General features: G+C 33.1%; 1 protein-coding gene across 3 annotated transcripts in view; it reads left to right on the forward strand.

Moving 5' to 3' along the window:
• TCF12 (transcription factor 12) overlaps nt 1–18,337 on the forward strand; it is a 378,601-nt gene that overhangs the window by 315,988 nt on the left and 44,276 nt on the right. For all 3 annotated transcript variants that reach the window (XM_080807423.1, XM_080807424.1, XM_080807422.1), the window contains 4 exons: nt 14,467–14,572; nt 15,607–15,746; nt 16,015–16,159; nt 16,487–16,551. In XM_080807423.1, the coding sequence (XP_080663549.1) occupies nt 14,467–14,572; nt 15,607–15,746; nt 16,015–16,159; nt 16,487–16,551 (456 nt within the window). The remainder of the gene's footprint in view (nt 1–14,466; nt 14,573–15,606; nt 15,747–16,014; nt 16,160–16,486; nt 16,552–18,337) is intronic.

The raw sequence follows: 18,337 nt of genomic DNA on the forward strand, positions 1-18,337 counted from the left end.
ATAGATTAAAATAAAATATTGCATCTGTAATTCCATGAAATTTTCATAGTTCTCCAGGGAAGATATGTCTGTTTCCCAACCAACAGAAAAATAAGAAGGAAGAAGGAAATTTTGCATGGAGGCTTGGAATTAAACAGAAGCTGCCAGAAAGTCCCTATCTAATAGACTTTTCGAAAACATCTTTTCCTAAATCTTAAGTAAAGAAGTAAAATTGCTTAGGCAAAGTACATTATAGCTTTGTCTTACCTAGTTTAGGTCTGTGCTTGACAGCTGATGGAATGACAGTAAGCATCACATCCTGAACCAATTGAAGGAAGGGGAACTATATTTGAAAATCGGTAAAATGCAGTAATCCTCAAACCAGTATCATCAGTTTGTTAATAAAAGATGTATGTCCAAATCACAGTTTTTCCAGGGTTTTGTGATATTTTCATTAATCATGTCCCCCATGTGTATAGTAATGCCCTTTTCGTTATAAAATTTGGTGATAAGTTTAGATTGTTAGACGAGGTAGCATGAATATTAAGTCAGATCACATCATCTTAGAATAACACATAAGTGATTAGATAGAATTGTTCGTGGAAACAATTCAGGATAAAAAGTGCAGGACAGTTCAGAGCTCCTGTGCAGACTGCACGTCTGTCTGAAATCAGGTTTAAAAAGTGGCCCTGTCTCCAGCTGACTCGTTTTGTCATACTGAGTCACAGGATTAACCCTTGACATGTTCCTTTAAAAAAAAAAAAGGCAAAGATTAAACAACTGCATTCACTAGAGCAGCACTTGATCCATCTATATGCCTTTTTTTCCCTGTAATATGATTCTTCTTAAGAAGAAAAATTGTGCTGCAGCTGTTGCATAGATTAAATTAGAATTTTTTCAAAAAATATTTTTGAGGAAGAGAAAAAAGACATCATGAAAGATCATTTGTAATTGTAATAAAGAAAATGACAGTTTATGTCAACCACTTGTCTTTTCAGGGTAAGGCCGACTTCAAAAAAATATTTGGGGATAACAAAAGACCTTGCCATAACACACAAGTAGACTATGGGAACATTTTATTTAGATTACCACCGTTTTCTTGATGATTTACTGTGTTTGAAAAATTAGTTTAATATCATAAATATGTAGATCTATCTAAGTTTCCGCTTCTACCTTCAATTTAAGCAGTAGTGTATACCAAGTGAATATGTTGTGTACTGGGGAAGAGGAAGGTGTCTTAAATACACATGTATGGATTTTGTATCTCTGCTTTTGAAAGTAGGAATGAAAAGGAGAAGCAAAAGCTTTTAATTACTTAACTCTATTTAGAAACTATTATGTTTCACATTCAGGTTTCAGCTTTAATAGCAAACTTCTCCGATTGCTTAATAAGTTTTACTTTACAACAGTAAAAGATTATAGTGTCTGACTTTACTCTGAACTTTTTTTTTGTCTGAATATTATTTATTCACTTCAGAGTACCATGTAGTTGTCTCTAAAATAAAGAACTGATGATGAAATACTAAAAATTTCATCTGCTTTAATAGCAAAGATTGTATAGTTGGGTTTACATTATATTGTTTATCAGACAAAATAGTACTCTTTTCTGGCAAGCCCCAGAGAAATGAGCCTTACTGTAAGTGGATTTTGTTGTTGTTGTTGTTACCAATGTATAAAAGTTGTCTCAAGTTGGAGCATGATTGTAGGAAGAAAATGTTTAAGTATTATCAGTGTTTGTGGCTTCCCTCTTTTCCCCATTCCTCTTCAATTTCTGTTCAAAAGTGAATTTTTAAATTTTTTGTTATTAAGAGAAAAAGGAAATTTTATTTTAGATGATTGATTTCCCTTCCCTTTTTTTTTTTTTCTTAAAGACTAGCTGTTCTGTCAGAGAACGACTATATCTATGAAAGAGTAAAATTTACTTGAACGGTTTTAAGGCTTGGCATTGTTAATTGTAAATCAAAGCTTTTTACACAGTTCTCTAAGGATTGAAATGGGTCTTTGTGGTCTCTCAGGAGGGGAGGAAGTTACAAACCACTCTGCAGACTGGCATTTTAATAGTCTGCTGTACAGTGATGTTCTTTTGCAGCTGCTGCTTAGTCTTTTCTGTATCTGGAGAATGTGGGGAGGTTTTATTGTTACTCCGATACCATCATCTTTTAAACATTGTGAAGTTAGCTGGCTTCATTGTCTGATTTGGTTTTATTACTATAATTTGATCAGTATGTTTCATAAGAATGAGTTGAGTTTTTTGTTTATTTTTTGCCCTCTTGAATGTTTCTGGAATATTTTTTAGAAGACCTCTGCTTCATGAAAGGTGCCTTAAAAAAAGGTGATGTCCCCCTTTTTGCAGCTTGTTAGTTCTCTGATTGGCAAAGTTTTGTTAGAAGCTACAAGGCACGGGGAGAAGAGAGAGTAATACAAAGAGGTTTTGATGGGGAGAAAAGAGAGAAATGTTTCTATTTTGTTTTTCTGGGTTAGAATCCAGACAAATGCAAAGACAAATTGAAAAATTTTTAAATAACAAAGTAATAGGTGGGAAAAATATGTATTTGCAGACAGTGCCTAAAACCTTTTGACTTACAAGAGTAATAAAATGTTTAAGTCGATGAGACATTTATTCCTACATCTTATTTTTCCTTTTTGAGAAATCTGAGCATTAACATAAAATATGAATATAAAAAATATTAAGAGCAGTAATAAACTTGGAAGAAAGACGTCTAAGAAACCTTTTTTGGTTTATCGGCTGTGGTACATATCTTATCTGTTATACATACTAGCCTTTCATACTTTTATACAAGGGAAAACAAAACTACTACTATTTATAAGGGATAATAAAACTGCTGTATTTAACTACTGAATTGCTTTTACATATTAAATGGTCTAGAAGATTGTAGTCCATTATAAACTTAAAATTGGTGTTGTGAATGAAAAATTTAAGGAGGTCTATAACTGAAAATCTGTACTAATAGGTTTGTTTTTAAAAACATTTATTTTCGAGATAATTTTTTTAAGTTTTTATAATGAACTTTTTCATGAAATGTGCTCCATTTAACATTTTTTTCAATATGATATTTGTAACTTTAAAAAAAAAATCATGATTTGTTCTAGCTAGTTAAGAGGTACTTACGTGACGAGTCCGCTTTCTCCCGGAAGTGATTTTGTACAAGGCTTAACTGTCTAGATCCTTCTTATTACACATGATTCAGTGTTTCCAATTCCTGATAGCTTGATCATGTGTTTATCAAAGTTGGAAGCAACTTTAGACCAGGCCAGATGGTAATGTTGCTAGAGGTGTAGCAAGCTGGGTTTTCCTGCCACCTGTACTCTAATTAAAACTAAAAACAGATTAAGAGATGTCAGTTTGCCTTTCTTTGAGAGAGAGGTATATATATCATATATATGACCAAATTAACAATTTGGGGGAATATTTATTTCTAGGACACTATATCTCTTTTCATTATTTAGCATTCCTAAGTGACTGGTATTTTTTTTAAATACCCAAATTTTGTCTTATTGGTATCCTCCACGAATGCAAGGACTTGATAGAAATTGAAAGAGGTTACTTACAGCATAAACCCTCCCTCTCTGCTCTGTGAGTTGGTTCAGTCCTATTTTGCATAAGTTCCTTTTGAGTAGATCCATGTGTGGATGCATAGTGCTGAAGACTTAACTCTGTTTGGCTGTGTGGATGTATGTCTTGGAGAGAAGCTGTGTGCATTAGCTGCAAACTAACCTTTTCAAAATCAACATGTATTGTGCTTATCCTGTCCCTGGAATGGGCAGCAATTCTTTGATGTATTACTACAATGGGAAAACGGTAAGTCTTTTTCTTTGTTCATATAGCTTCTAACTGGCTTGTTTAATGGAAAACAGTGTAGATTAATTGCTTTTTACTAAAACCTGTGAGGTTTTATCATTTTCTGCATACATTTAAACTGTGTATTTCTTTGTAAGTAGTGTCAGTAAAGTTGCCTTTGACACTGTTACTAAATAGTTGTTGGCTTTTATTTTTAAAATAGGGTAGAAAATAAACCTGAATTTGTGAGTTACTATTTTTAATGCCTGATGTCTTTACTAGCAGTGAGCTTGAAAGTACTTATTTTTCAATGTTTTTTTAATACTGTAAACATATAATCTATATATAAAACACACACACTTACAGAGAGAGAGGATTGCTTGATGCTTTGTAGATAGAAGGGAAAGATGAAAGTCATCTTGGATATTCATAAAAATAACAAGTATGAAGCTCTGGGAATGATTAGGGAAGCAGTCAGCTAGTGAGGGCCGTATTTCCTGTTTGGAGTTTCAGGTCCAGAGCCTGACTTTACTGGGATACCATCTGTTTCCAATCAGAGCAGAATTTTGACCCTGTACAGATTCATAAAATAAATCACTGTTTTTCAAAGAATGCATTTAAACATTTTCCAAAGAATGTATTTCTCGTCAATTTATAGCACATGGTTAGCTGTTTTAAAATAATACCTTTCTGTGTTGCTAAGCAAGACTTTTCTATTCTTCAATCACTTAGTATTATTCATAATGTTTCTGCAAAAGAATCTTTAAGACACAGGATTTTGTATATTCTAAAAGTGAACTTCACTGGAAGATTAGCAGTTACTTTTATAAGATCATTGATCAACATAGTAAAAATGTTGTACTAGTGAATTACAATCTTGGGTTTATGTCAGAAATTCAGTATTTTCCTCCTCAGTCTTTATAAAAAAAAAATTTCCCTCAGGTGTCTTATTAAATATATATATGACTTTGGTGATTTTGTTGTTGTTGTTATTTGGGAGTAAAGGCATTTTTAATGTTAATGTTTGAAGTTATAAAGAAAATACAATCACATTTTCCTAAAATAGGTGTAAAATCAGATATATTTGTTCCTTCCCTTTTCACCAGTTGAAAATCTTTTCCAGTAGCATGTGGTTCTAACCAGGGTACATGAGAACTAATGAAAGCACTTTTTCATTCTCTGACTGCTTTGGGAAGGCCTCTTTGGACTCTGTTAGCAATTGGTTGTTAACTTTAGGGTAAGCTTTTCTAATAGATGATAATCAAGCCAAAATATTGGAAACCCATTAAAAACTATGGGTTCACACTACCCATAATAAGCAGAGCTTTGGAAAATGTGAGCAGTATCTCTAGAATGTAAGTGAAATTACTTGATCTCTGTATAGCTTCCTTGCTAACTGTCTTTAAAATGTGAAAATTCTTTTATATCCAATTCTGAGTAAAATAGTCATTTTGAAGATTGTGTGTGTATATGTCTGTGAGTTCAGTAAAATTAATTATACAGGACCTCTGAAGCAGAGAGCCTGTAACTCAAATTGAGTTTAGATTTTATTCTTTCAAGAGCACAGAACACTCTATTACAACATTTCTCTTTGTTCTACATTGGGTTGGGGGCAGGGGACAGCTTTGATTGTATTAAGTATTTCCAGACTTACGGTAGATGACATAGCTAGTATGATAGAGAAGTGTAGCCTGAAAATTGATAGCCTGTGCCTGATATAGGTCAAAGGTGACTTTTATGTTCTTGAAAAATGCACAAATAGCTGATATATTGCTTAGTCCTCTGTATCATAAGGCGCTAGTCTTAATGTATTTTTTATATATATTTTACTTTTACCACCTCTAGTTTCTTTTATTCTCTTATAACTCTTCAATAAGAAAATGATGTAGTATTAATTAAATTATCCAAAAAATATGTGAATGCCTTATTTTCCTATATATATTGGGGAATGTCTACATATCATGGTAAAAACTGACACTTCAACTTAGAATTTCCAGTCTCTAAGTGAAATATACTTCCTTATTTCAGTTATGGAATATTTATATAATCTTCATAGTGAACAGGTTAAATTTAAGCTCACTCTTTAATCCTACCTTACATTTTATTTTAGATGATAGGGCAGATTAATAGTTTGAAATACTAACAAGTTCCCATTGATTTCATTTTTAAGACCCCATTGTGGGTATTAGGGAGCAAGAAATCCTAAGTGGTACTGGTCTTAAAGTACTTTCTCTTTTTTTCCGGTTTTTATTTTTAAATTTTCAAGTTGGTTTCATGCATTTAAGGGTGGTTGAGATACTTTAACAATAAGACTGAATAGTCTCTAGCAAAAAAAAAAACAGATTAATGAGAGAATAGGCTTTCCATATTTTATTATTTAAGATTTTCTGATAGCAGTATATTGTTTGAAATATAAAGGCTCGAGCATCTATATGCAGAAAAGCCAAGATGTTAACCCTATTTTTCCCACTATTCATAAAGAGGAAGGGTTAATGATCTGTATCATATGTAGCCTTTGTGTACTTGTATTATATAATGTACTATAAAATACTAATATGTGTTTATCATAAACAGGAAACTGAAAACCATTTGGAATATCAATTTTTGAGGTTTAAAAAATAGCAAGGAAAAATGAGTTTCTGAGCTTCTTATGTATAAAGAACTTGGCCTACATTCAGTTTTCTCATTGATATGACTAAATTGTGTCCTTTATGCAGAAAGGTAGAAAGTCTTAGAGGAGGTAAAGGAAGTAAAGTTTTAGGAGGAGAGGATTCCTGTTTTCTTCACCTTGAGGATTCTGGAGTTTCAGCCTTCCTTTGATCTGATCAGCCTCCATTTTCTAGGCCTTGAAATGAAGATCCTACAGAGTGTTCCAGGTATAAAAATTGTAGCAAGTACAGACATGATGCTCTTTTAATTGTATGAGGGGATTATTTTAATCTTATCAGAGACAGCACAGAAATCCAAGTTTTGAAACTCAAGCTTAGAAATACATTTTTAATACTGAGCTGCTTTGGATGAAATCTGGGAAAGAAGAGACAAGAACTAACATGATTATAAGGGCTACTCTGTGTCAGGAGCTACACTGAGGGCTTTATGTTGACCTCATTTAACTCACAACCAATCTGTCATTTAGTTGTTACTGTCATTCTTTTATAAATAAAGAAAATGAGGTTCAGGGAAGTTAAGTGATTTGCTCAAGCCCCAGCCAGTTAGTAAGTGCTGAGGTCAGAATTGAACCCAGATCTGTCTCCCAAGAGCAGGTTTTCCTAAGGGCAAGCTAACTAGCCTTCATAGCAAAGGCCAGACTTCATTTATCCTTACTATAATTTGTATCAAAATATACTACACTGGAAAGAAAATGTAACAGGAAAACACAAGGCCATTCTTATAAATACTTAATGTATTTTGCATATGTAATAAGACTAATAGTTCTATGAATGCAAATTGATGTGGTCAGTCAACCAGATTTTTATTACTTTCTGTTTAAGATGAAGAGCTTTAAATTAGGTTTGTTTAAAAACTCAGGAAATCAGACTAGCGGTGGCCTCCTCTTCTAACAGAACTCATAGTACTGAAAATTGGTTTAACCATGGTTTTGGCACCTGTCTGCCCATGTAGTTTGTATTTTCATAAGAATTAAGAGTAGGAAGCAGCTAAAATTTTGTTGTAAATACATCTAAGCCTTGTGTTGCAAATAAACATTCTCACTTAATAAAAGCACAGAAACCAGCGTGAAAGTATATAGAGCTACATTTCAGTTTCTTTGGGGATTTATTGCTAATTAACATGAGAGAGGAAAGTACAAGTGAATTAATTCAAGTTTCCAGCTTGTCTGTAGGCCCAGTAGAGTTAAACCTAACATTTGTATGATGAGGAAAACAAGAATTAATTTAAGAATTCTATAAAGATACAATGCTAATGACATAGAATGACAAGGACTTTAACCTAAACCTACTTTGATTTTTCTCCCCTTTATCAAACTGCCTGAGATTATATTCTAGACATAAGTCCAAGAATTTTTTCCCCTTTATTTTGTGGACACAAATACCAATGAGTTTAAAACTATAGCTGTTGCCAGAAGAGTATGTCATCACTGGTCAGCTTTATTAATATTTTAGAAAGAAACTTACATCCCTTTCATGAATGTTCATGAATGTGTTGAAGAAAGAGATCAGGTTCTGTATTGTTGGATCTAAATTTTTTTTAAATGTAGGCAGCTAAGGAGTGACATTCATTGGTTTGTTTACTATATTATCCTAGAATACAAGTTTCAAAACCAGTCCCTTAAAAATTCCATAGTTTATCTCTCGGGAAAAACTGTGGTCATTATGACAATGATAGCAATTGTAAAAGGAGCAGGTGAAAAATGCCCAGTGATGTTAAGATTAATACAAATGTGGGGCGCCTGGGTGGCTCAGTGGGTTAAAGCCTCTGGCTTCGGCTCAGGTCATGATCCCAGGGTTCTGGGATCGAGCCCCATATCCGGCTCTCGGAGAGCCTGCTTCCTTTCCTCTCTCTCAGTCTGCCCCTCTGGCTGCTTGTGATCTCTGTCTGTTAAATAAATAAATAAAATCTTAAAAAAAAAAAAAAAAAGATTAATACAAATGTGCTTGACCTCCTAAGACATTTTTCTCACAATTGAAAACCAGTAATATCCAACTATGCTTGTTAGACAGCAGAACTAGTAATTTATTTTAAGCTGCTTTGTACTGAAAACTAGAATTTTGTTTTCTTATTGTTAGGAAATTTTACTTCATTTCATCCCTAAACGTGTCTCTGAGAATTCTTGGGAAAAGACATTGATACTTTTATTTGGGAAACTTGAAAATAAAAACATGCATTTTTTATCCCTTTTATAAAAATTCCAGTTGTGTTTTTAGCAGGCTACTTAGGTAAAACAAATCCTTGATAGAGATAACTTGTATGTCCTTGAGTTAGTCCTTGTACTTCAGACATTCTGTGTCATGATGCCTTTGGTTTTGATTCTTACTGAAACTGTCTAAACATTTTCCCTCTTAGGCTTGGAATTACCATAAAAACTCCAGTAGTAGATTGGACTTTCTGGCAAAGTGGCAAAAGTTCTATTTTTATGTAATAATAAAATACTGAAAACATGGAAATATTAAATGTTATCTAAATATTCTTAGATATTGGAAAATTCTTAAATTAGACTGTTTCATAGATTTGTTTAAAAATGTTAATGTCTTCCTTTGGGGTTATATTTCTTTTAATTTTGATTAAAGAAGGGATAAGGAAATTGGGAAGACCTAAATTTCAGAAACTTCAAAATTTTGCCATTTAGGTTAAAGATGCTTTGTATTTGAATTTACACATTAGATCAGTATTTATACGTAAATTAGTAGAAAAAATAGTAGAATAAATTAGTAGTATAATAATAATAATAAATTAGTAGAATAATGGATCCAAAATGATCAGAAAAGTCAATAGGGAATTGTCTTTAGGAAATTTCTTGAACTTCTTCTAACACCTACCTAGCACCCTGCCTGAATCAGTATAATTCTTAAAGCCAAATTTTTATTTACTCTTTTAAACAGCCTCTTTTTATGAAAATTCAGAAATAGAAACTGTTGTTTGAATTATTGTGTGAGGAACTTGAATAGGTTAATCAGCAGTAACTAAAAAATAAATTCTTGTAGTAATTACCTAGTTTTTCTTAATTTTTAAGTGTTGACCTTTAAACATGCATATCTTAAAAATTATTGGCCTGGAGGTTTAATTACAGTTTTTAAAAAGATGGGCTTCGACTTAGGTTGTGGTTTACTTTTTTCCCAGTGATCTAGACATTTTTTTCCAGGTTTTTAGATACTCAGGTATGTCTTGTGAAATTCGTATTGTTTAATACAAAATATAGTTATATAAAAATAAGGTAAATTAAGTGGATGTTCCTGTATATAATATTATACTTTTATTTTGAAATTATGATGGTAGGGTAAATTAGCCAAATGTTTTGTTCTGTTATTTTGGTAAGTTGATAAAGACTGTACTAAAGGTGATTCGTCTTATTATTTTAGACTTTTCACATATTGGATGTCCATGTTAGCATGTATTAAAGTGTTTAATGATACTTACTGGAATTTAAAGAAAACTGCTATTCAAATCATCTTGACAGTAGAGCTAATAGAAGCCTAAACATAATGAAATTTTTATAGAGATTACTGTGTTAGAGCTTGTTCAGAAAAATGGATAAGCTCCTCCATCTTTCTTTTTTCTAAATCAGTTGACAATGTTCCTAAATTGTTTGACAGTTTAGGCTGATTTTGGTTTTCATAGGCTTTGAAGCTTATGAGAGTCCAAGATTATTTCTTTAAAAATAATTTATGTAATTCTAAACCGAGTAAGGAAAAATGATCTAAACCTATGTTGTTCAATATAGTAACCACTAGTCACATATGACTAATTAAAGTAAAATTAAAAATTCAGTTCCTCAGCTGTACTATTCATATTTCAGGTGTTCAGTAGTCACATGTAACCAGTGGCCACTCTGTTGTATAGAACAGATGTAGAATATATTCATCATCACAGAAACCTCTATTGGATAGTGTTCATCTAAAGCATTCCTCTCATTTTCTGTGGAAGGGTATCTTAATTAAGATTTATAGCTATTCTCATATACTAAGGAAAATTCCCAACTCATCTCCTCATCATTTGGGACATTTAAAAATATCAGCCACCATACAAGCTATGGATCTATTTTTAAAGGCATGGGGAGTGACATCGTCTTTTAACCCATCACTGGATGTGACAAGATTTAAAAAAACAAAATGAAAAAGGAAAACCTATCTTTTTAGCAAAAGCTACTACTTCTTTGCATCTTTTCTCAAAAACTATCAGAAAATCATTATGGCTCCCTGCCTGACAGGGATGTTTCCAGTATTAATCACAGGAAGGATGCACTAAAATCAAGAACATAGTGCGCAGTTCCAGCCTTAGAGCTAAACGGAAAATGATCTGCCCTGAATTTGGAGTTATCCATATGACTAAACTGAATCATCCAAGCAAGTAAAAAGGCATGTTTTTATTAACTTGACTCCCAATTGGTTGAATGAGCTAAAACATCCCAAGGATAATTGTGTAACCACTGTAAAGAGTGATTATAAATATTCATCCCTGAAATGCTCTGTCACTCTTAAAAAGTAAGTTTGGGTAGGATGAGATGAGGACGTTAAAGATACTGATGTGGATTTTTTCTGTTCAGCTAGACTTAACAGGGAGGTATCTTAGATTTTCAATTATATTCACTCAAGTTGGAATAAATGGTATAGTTCTGTTCACCGGAAACTCAGAATTTCTCTCATCACAATTCCAAGAGGATAAAGTGTAAGTGCTTGGGAAAGAAGAAAGACAGTCCCATGGTAACAGTTGTGAGCCTGACATTCTGAAATGGAAGTTAGAATTCTAAAGAAAATTTCTAAATATCAACCACATTCTAATGGAATATCTTAAGTTACTTAATTGTACCTTTTTCTAAGATTTTATTTTTTTAAGTTAATCTCTAGACCCAAGGTGGGGCTCAAACTCACAACCCCAAGACCAAGAGTCACACACTGTACCAGCTGCAAGATGCCCCTCTATTTCTCTTTTAAATAGTTTGATTCCTGGTAGATTTTAATCATCTTAAAGCATATATATTCCTTTCTCTTTATTTTAAGATTGTTTATTATGATACAAAATCATACTTAAGATGTAAACGTATGATTAGATCATTAACTAGGAAAAAAACTGGCATCTATGTGCAGGTGATCAGATGACATAAGCAGTCTGGTTTTAATTTGTGGCCAGTACTGATTGTAACTAAAAGAGACTTGCTCTTTTTGTGGAATTGGCTGACTATTTCCCTACATCTGGAGTTAATAAAGTCTTTGAGACCACATCAGTTGCGCTTTGCCGCAAGAACTCTTTGATCTGAAAAATTGAGACTGGCACAACTGCTGCTTCATAACATTGCATCTATGTTTTTGCAAGCTATGGTTAAGATACCAAAAGTAAAGTTATTTGAACGGTGTTAGAAATGCTGTTAGGTGGGCCTCTTTGAGAATAATGTTTTTCAAAACATTTTTATTATGATTAAAGACTTTGAATGTATGTTAGTAAATAAATGATAAACTTTTAATAGCTTAGAGTTTTCACCATTTTCATTTATAAGATCTATCTTTTAAGAGTCTGTTTATTCTTTTTCAGAGTCTGTTTATAAAGTCTAACATTAAAAAACTTTACCTCTAAAATGAGCCCTGTTTTTTTCCATACAGCTTAAAATTTTTACATAGGAATAGGCCAGTCTCTTCCGCTTTGGTGGTTTATCTTGGTTTTCTTGTTTTCCGTGACAGCGATCATTAACCATTATCTGATCAGCATATTCTCCTTTATTTAACTCTGATTTGTAAATCAGTACAGTCAGGTTTATCCTTTATTTGCTTTTATAATTGCAAACATTTCAAATTTTCTAAAGTGTAAGTATATCATGTATGGAATACAGTGAATTGAATGGGAATAAGGATAAGTGAATATAAACTGACAAGTTATACATGTAAATTGACAAATTATGTAGATTTTTTTGTATGTGAGATGACACATCAAAACTGTAGTTTTTTTCCATAAGTTTGGAGGCTTACATACTGTTTCATTCTATAACCTAGATAGGATTAGAGAATTTTGTATTTCATACTTTGAGATCAGTGATGGCGTATATAGTAAAGAAGTATTTGTGACAAAAAGCATATGTTCTAATGTTCTCTTCTAAATTTCATCTCATTTGTATTTTCTTACTTGGGTCTTTGGATTTACTTTATTCTTCATTGTAGTTTCAGCCTAGTTTGGAAAAATCTTTGTATAAAGGGGACAAAGGACATCTAGCTGTGGCTAAGTTTAGATACTGAAACTTGATTAAAAGAAAAAAGTGCAAAATTCCTTTCCTGAAAACTTTTCCTGCCCATCAGTCTATATAATACATTCCAAACACATTTGTATATACCCATTTATTTCATTCTGACATTATCTTATGTAATAGCGCTAAACTAGAAAAATACATTTAATATGTGTAATGGGGAAGAAAACATATTTTATCTGCCATATTCCTTTATCTGGGGTCTTTCCAGGTAGTTCTTGGGAATCCATCCTGTCTCAAACTTCTCAGGTACCACAGGTGTGTGGGATGTTAGAGGAAACTAACCTAAATGCCAGTCCATTGAAAAGAAACACCTGTGCTAGTATGAAGCTGACTGGCAAGAGTAAAAATAAACTTTTTAATCTTTTATTTAGCATGAGTTATATTTATAAGTAGGATTATGCGGACAAAAACTGTAAGAAACACCGTTCAAGAACTGAACAAGGGCAATATTTTGTAGGATAACAACTCCTGCAAGAATGACAGAAATGATTGAGATACTGTTTGCTAATACTTGGTGCTTACTGTGCTGAGCATTGTATATGGGTTATCTCATCCGATTTTCCCATCAACCCCCTGATGCAAGTACTGTTAGCACCATCTTACCAATGAGGAAATTGAGTCTTGGAGGCTTGGGTAATTTATCAAGAGTCTCCATAGTTAGTTAATGCCTCAGAGGAAGAATAAATGAATATAAATAATAATTTATGTAAAATAAAATTTTGGCTCGCATTTTAATCTCAGTGTATGCTTCCTCAGCTGTTTTATTAATGCATAGACATGCTTAGGAGAAAATACCAGACTATGTGGAAGGACATAAAGTAAATGTCTTCCTTCCCAATTCAAAGTCCAGAGGTGCAACTGTGCACTAAGTTTCTTATGTATAATTCCAGAAATTTCCTATGCTTATGATTTTTTATGCATGCTCCCATAATTTTAACAAGGTAGCTACTTTCTTCCACTTAAATGAATACTTAGAGTTTGTATTTTAGAGTGACATTTAATAGATGTACCCTTATCTAACTAAACAAAATAAACAGGTTTCCTACACTGTTCACAATAGGACACCTCTCCATTCTTCTGGCTCTTAGTTTACTTTTGCTTTTAGAGAGTGTGCATTACCTTAATTGTTATTTATTTGTTTTCCTTCTTGATTTTAGTAATCATCATGGGAATGGCTTTATCATGCTTTGATTATTAAGGTTATTTAGATGCCCATTTAGTTTTCTGGGAAGTGGCAATGATGGCCATTTGCCAATTCAACATGTTCATAGTTTGCTTATCTGAAGCAAGGGTTACCAAAGGAAATTAATACTCCTCTGACAAATTGAGTTTTTTCTTTGATTTTGATAAAACTTGAAACAGTGAAAAGAATGAATTTTATGAACCCAAAATTATTTCATCCTGTATTCAAAAGACACTTGTTTCCACCACCACATTTTGAATCATGAGCCTATATAGATTTTTGTTTTGTAAGCAAAGTCAACCTTTATGACTTTATTCAACCACCTGGTGTAATTATCACACAAAAATGCATTATGGAGATATTTGGAGTAGTGTTTTTCTCTAGTAATCAGCTAAAAACAAATATGTAGATAGTAACCAAGTTAGGTTATTATATATAATGGATTTAGTTTCTTTGGGTTTGTGGCAGCCCTTTATAGATAATAGTTAGGTCTTTTTAGGCCTTTTATGAAACTTTATGACATATAACACTCATTTTTCATAAGTGATAATTACGATTGTCATTTACATTTTAATTAAATTTCCTGTTTAATTTAAGGTATATGCACCATCCCCAAATTCAGATGATTTCAACCGTGAATCTCCTAGTTATCCATCTCCCAAGCCACCAACCAGTATGTTTGCTAGCACTTTCTTTATGCAAGGTAAGTACTGCCAAGTAGTTGTCAATCCTACAGCAGTTATCTGTTGTGTATTAGCTAATATTTAAGATTGTGAGGAAAGAGAATACCTACATAGGAGTTCAGTTGTTACTTATCTAGGTATTTTTGACTTAAATAAATTAAAATTTAGGTTTAAAATTTCTAAAGATGTTTTTGCTGATAGCACTGTAATTGGACTATCCAGCAAACCATTGGAGTGTCCCATCTAGTATTGGTCAAACTTATAAAGGACTTCAGTTAAGAAAAATGAGTAGAGCTGCTCTTTCTCATTTTAGAATTTAAACGAGTGAAAGATATTAACAATTTTAGTTTCTTATTTAAATTACAGACTCTTATCACTCTTATCACCCCTACAATGATCAATATAAAGAGTGAATATCAAAGAACAGAATAAGACTTGTTAAGAGAAAAAAGTGTTGCATTTCCTTTAATTCATTCTAGCAAATCATTTTTATTTGGTCTCTTGCGGTTTTGGACTATGGGAAATATGTACTATGGGAGCAGTAAATCACTACATAAACGCTTCCTTGTCTTTACACTGGTGAGTGAAGTCATTGCTAACACATTTCATTTGAAGGCTGACTATAATATAGTCATTATCAATTATGTATGTTTACTCTTAGAAAAACTTCTTTATTCCACAGTTTCAGAATGTTTGATACAATGTATATTGCTTGTTACAAAGAATTTTTTGTCTATTTATGATTATACCATTTAACCAGAATTAAATCCAACCCATCCCCAGATTTGAGATTTTTATTATCTTCTTTGATATGAATTTAAATCTTCCAAGGATTTTTAAACAACGTACCTATTACAGTTTAGTTTTTTCCCCCCTCTAACTATAAAGCTTTGTTCCCTCTTTTTAAATAGTAATTGAGGGAAGAAAACTAGATAGAAGACTGGGTTGGAGAGGGGAGGGGAAAGGTATCTGGAGGATATCCTTTTGAGGTCCTACAGCATCATCAAAATAAATTTTAGCTAAGGAAAATTTTTTATTTCTCTTTTCATCTTAGATGGGACCCACAATTCTTCTGACCTTTGGAGTTCATCAAATGGGATGAGCCAGCCTGGTTTTGGTGGAATTCTGGGGACCTCCACTTCCCACATGTCTCAATCCAGTAGTTACGGCAGCCTTCATTCACATGACCGCTTGGTAGGCTATAACACATGACTAGGGTGCAGCAACACCCTGTCCTCACCTGTGTTTCTCTTTGGATTACAAGTGTAAGATTTGATTCTGCCAAAACTTGTGACATTTGAAATACTTCTAGACTCACTGCATTTAGCATGCCTTTTTAAAAGTAAATGACAATAGTAGAACAAATGTTCTTTTTGACTTGTTATAGTAGTTATCCAGTTATATGTACATATTATTTAGAAGATGTATTTAATAGATCATGTCTCTTTCCCTGTTTCTCTAGAGCTATCCTCCGCACTCAGTTTCACCAACAGACATAAACACGAGTCTCCCACCGATGTCTAGCTTCCATCGTGGCAGTACTAGCAGTTCGCCTTATGTTGCTGCCTCACACACTCCTCCCATCAATGGATCAGATAGCATTCTAGGTAAGCTTTTTGCGGGTTCGCAGAACTCCCTAAAACCTATTTTGGGGATTTTCAGTGAGCCTCCCATCTTTCAATATATTTTTTAGTATTGGGTTTTAAAATGAAAGAAAGGAAGAAAAACTTTTTAATTTTCATTAATGTAGAAACTGGTACCAAACCCATCTTTAACTTAATAAGTGTAACACATACACAATATTTACTGCAATGGTTGAGATAATAGTAGAGAACACCCTTGAAATCATGGCAGAATGCTTTAAAAAAAAAAAAAAAAAAAAGGCATCCCTGCCTGCTAAAATTCTTTATTTGTTTTCTACCTGAAATATTCAGGAACCAGAGGGACGGCTGCTGGAAGTTCACAGACAGGTGATGCACTTGGAAAGGCTTTGGCATCTGTGAGTATTGATTTCTCCTATTCTGCTGGATGAGCTTTACACTGCTAAATGCAGTGATATTATTTTGTGGACAGTACATGTCATAATTAGAGGGTGTAGTTACAAAACAATCAACTTCATATCTCCATTAGAACTATTCTCAGTGTGTATTAATTCTTGCTGCCCTTAAAATAACTCAGGAGAACACCTTCCCACCCCATTCTCACAAGATCTGTCCTTCTAATTTCAGTTTAAAAATGTCTTTGATTTGATGGAATAGACGTAGATAGAAAGAAGAGAAATTTGGGAGTTTTTAGATCTAAAGCAGAAATTACTGAGATTAATTGTTAAATTTATTTATTAGTTTTAAATACATACTTAGTTGCCCACTTAACATAAGTCAGATGGAACCAAGAAAGACAACTCAGTTATTCTTCTGGTCCACAGAAGAAAGTACATTCATAAGAAATTTTTCTTAGGCGGAAAGTATTTTACATATTTTTTAAAAGGAAAAATAATCATCTACAACTGATTCATTCAAGAAATAGGAGAGTCTTCCCCAAAAAAGCCAGATTTATTGAAGAACTCATGCTAGCATGAGTAAAACTGATTTGAAGGAATCCCATAGTATTTTCTTGAGCAGCTAATTTGTATCACCTCAGGACATTAATGACAAAGCAATGATTGTTTTAGTAGCTGATCCTTAAAACATTAAAAATGAAATCCCTTCTTTCAGAATTCTTTTGGGAGAGCATTTACCAGTAAGTCACAGAGACTCCAAATCTAATTGTTTAAAAGAGGCACTTCTGCTTTGTACTTTCTGAATTTTCTCCTTAGGCTTTTTCTTTTCTTCTTTTCCCTTTGAGTGGTATGCCTCTCAGAATTCCCACAGAGTTGTCTTACATTTTCTATGAAGTGCAGTTAACTCTATCGGACACATTTAGGGCTATTCCTGGGGAACGCAGACCACTTATAGAGGAAGCAGCCATTGAACATTTAAGGAGATAAACCTCTTTGTATAAAGTTTCTGTAAATAAACCTTTTTCTGCATCCCAGTACAAGTTTCTTGAGAAATAAAGCGAAGGCAAATTCATCTACCACATAGTAGAACACCCAACAAAAAAATAGAGCTCAGTAAATGTTTGTTGAATACAGTCTTGCATCATATGACAAAAATAGCAAAGATAAGAACAAAGCCCACAAAAATATTAGCTATAATTTGAATGTTTAGTAGGTACTGGGTATTATACTAGGCATTTACGTGCTTTGTTTTATTTAATCCTCAAAAAAACCCTGTGAGGTTGGCATTATTATCCTCACATTACAGATGAGGAACTAAAGTTTCAAAGGTTAAGTAACTTCAGCTCAGAAAGATTAAGTAGTTTGTCCTAGGGATCACCAAGCTAGGAAGGGTAAAGCCCATATATATTAGGTAAGAACCTGGATCCAACTATCTTCACTACTGTTTCTCCAGAAAGAGAATTGCTACAGTGACTGCGGTTTCACAGGATGTTGATGAGGATTAAAGGAAGTGGTCCTACTTTTTCTGGACTTATTCCCACCTGATAAAAACTACCTGCTTAGAAATAAAATTATTCTCTAATATAAATCTGAGTGCCTCTCAGGATTTTGATTGGCTTGCCATATCTTCTGTTGATTCTGAAAGAATCCAGTAGCAGATATTTCACATGCAGGAGGACAAAGAACGTTGAAAAAGTACAGACTGCATTTTGGGAGCTTTTTTCTCAAAGGTCTTCTGTTGATTTTACACAAGGAAACTTCTATAAAGGAACCTTGGCAGGTAGGC

The sequence above is a fragment of the Martes martes genome (assembly GCF_963455335.1).
Source record: "Martes martes genome assembly, chromosome: 7".
Lineage (NCBI taxonomy): Eukaryota > Metazoa > Chordata > Mammalia > Carnivora > Mustelidae > Martes > Martes martes.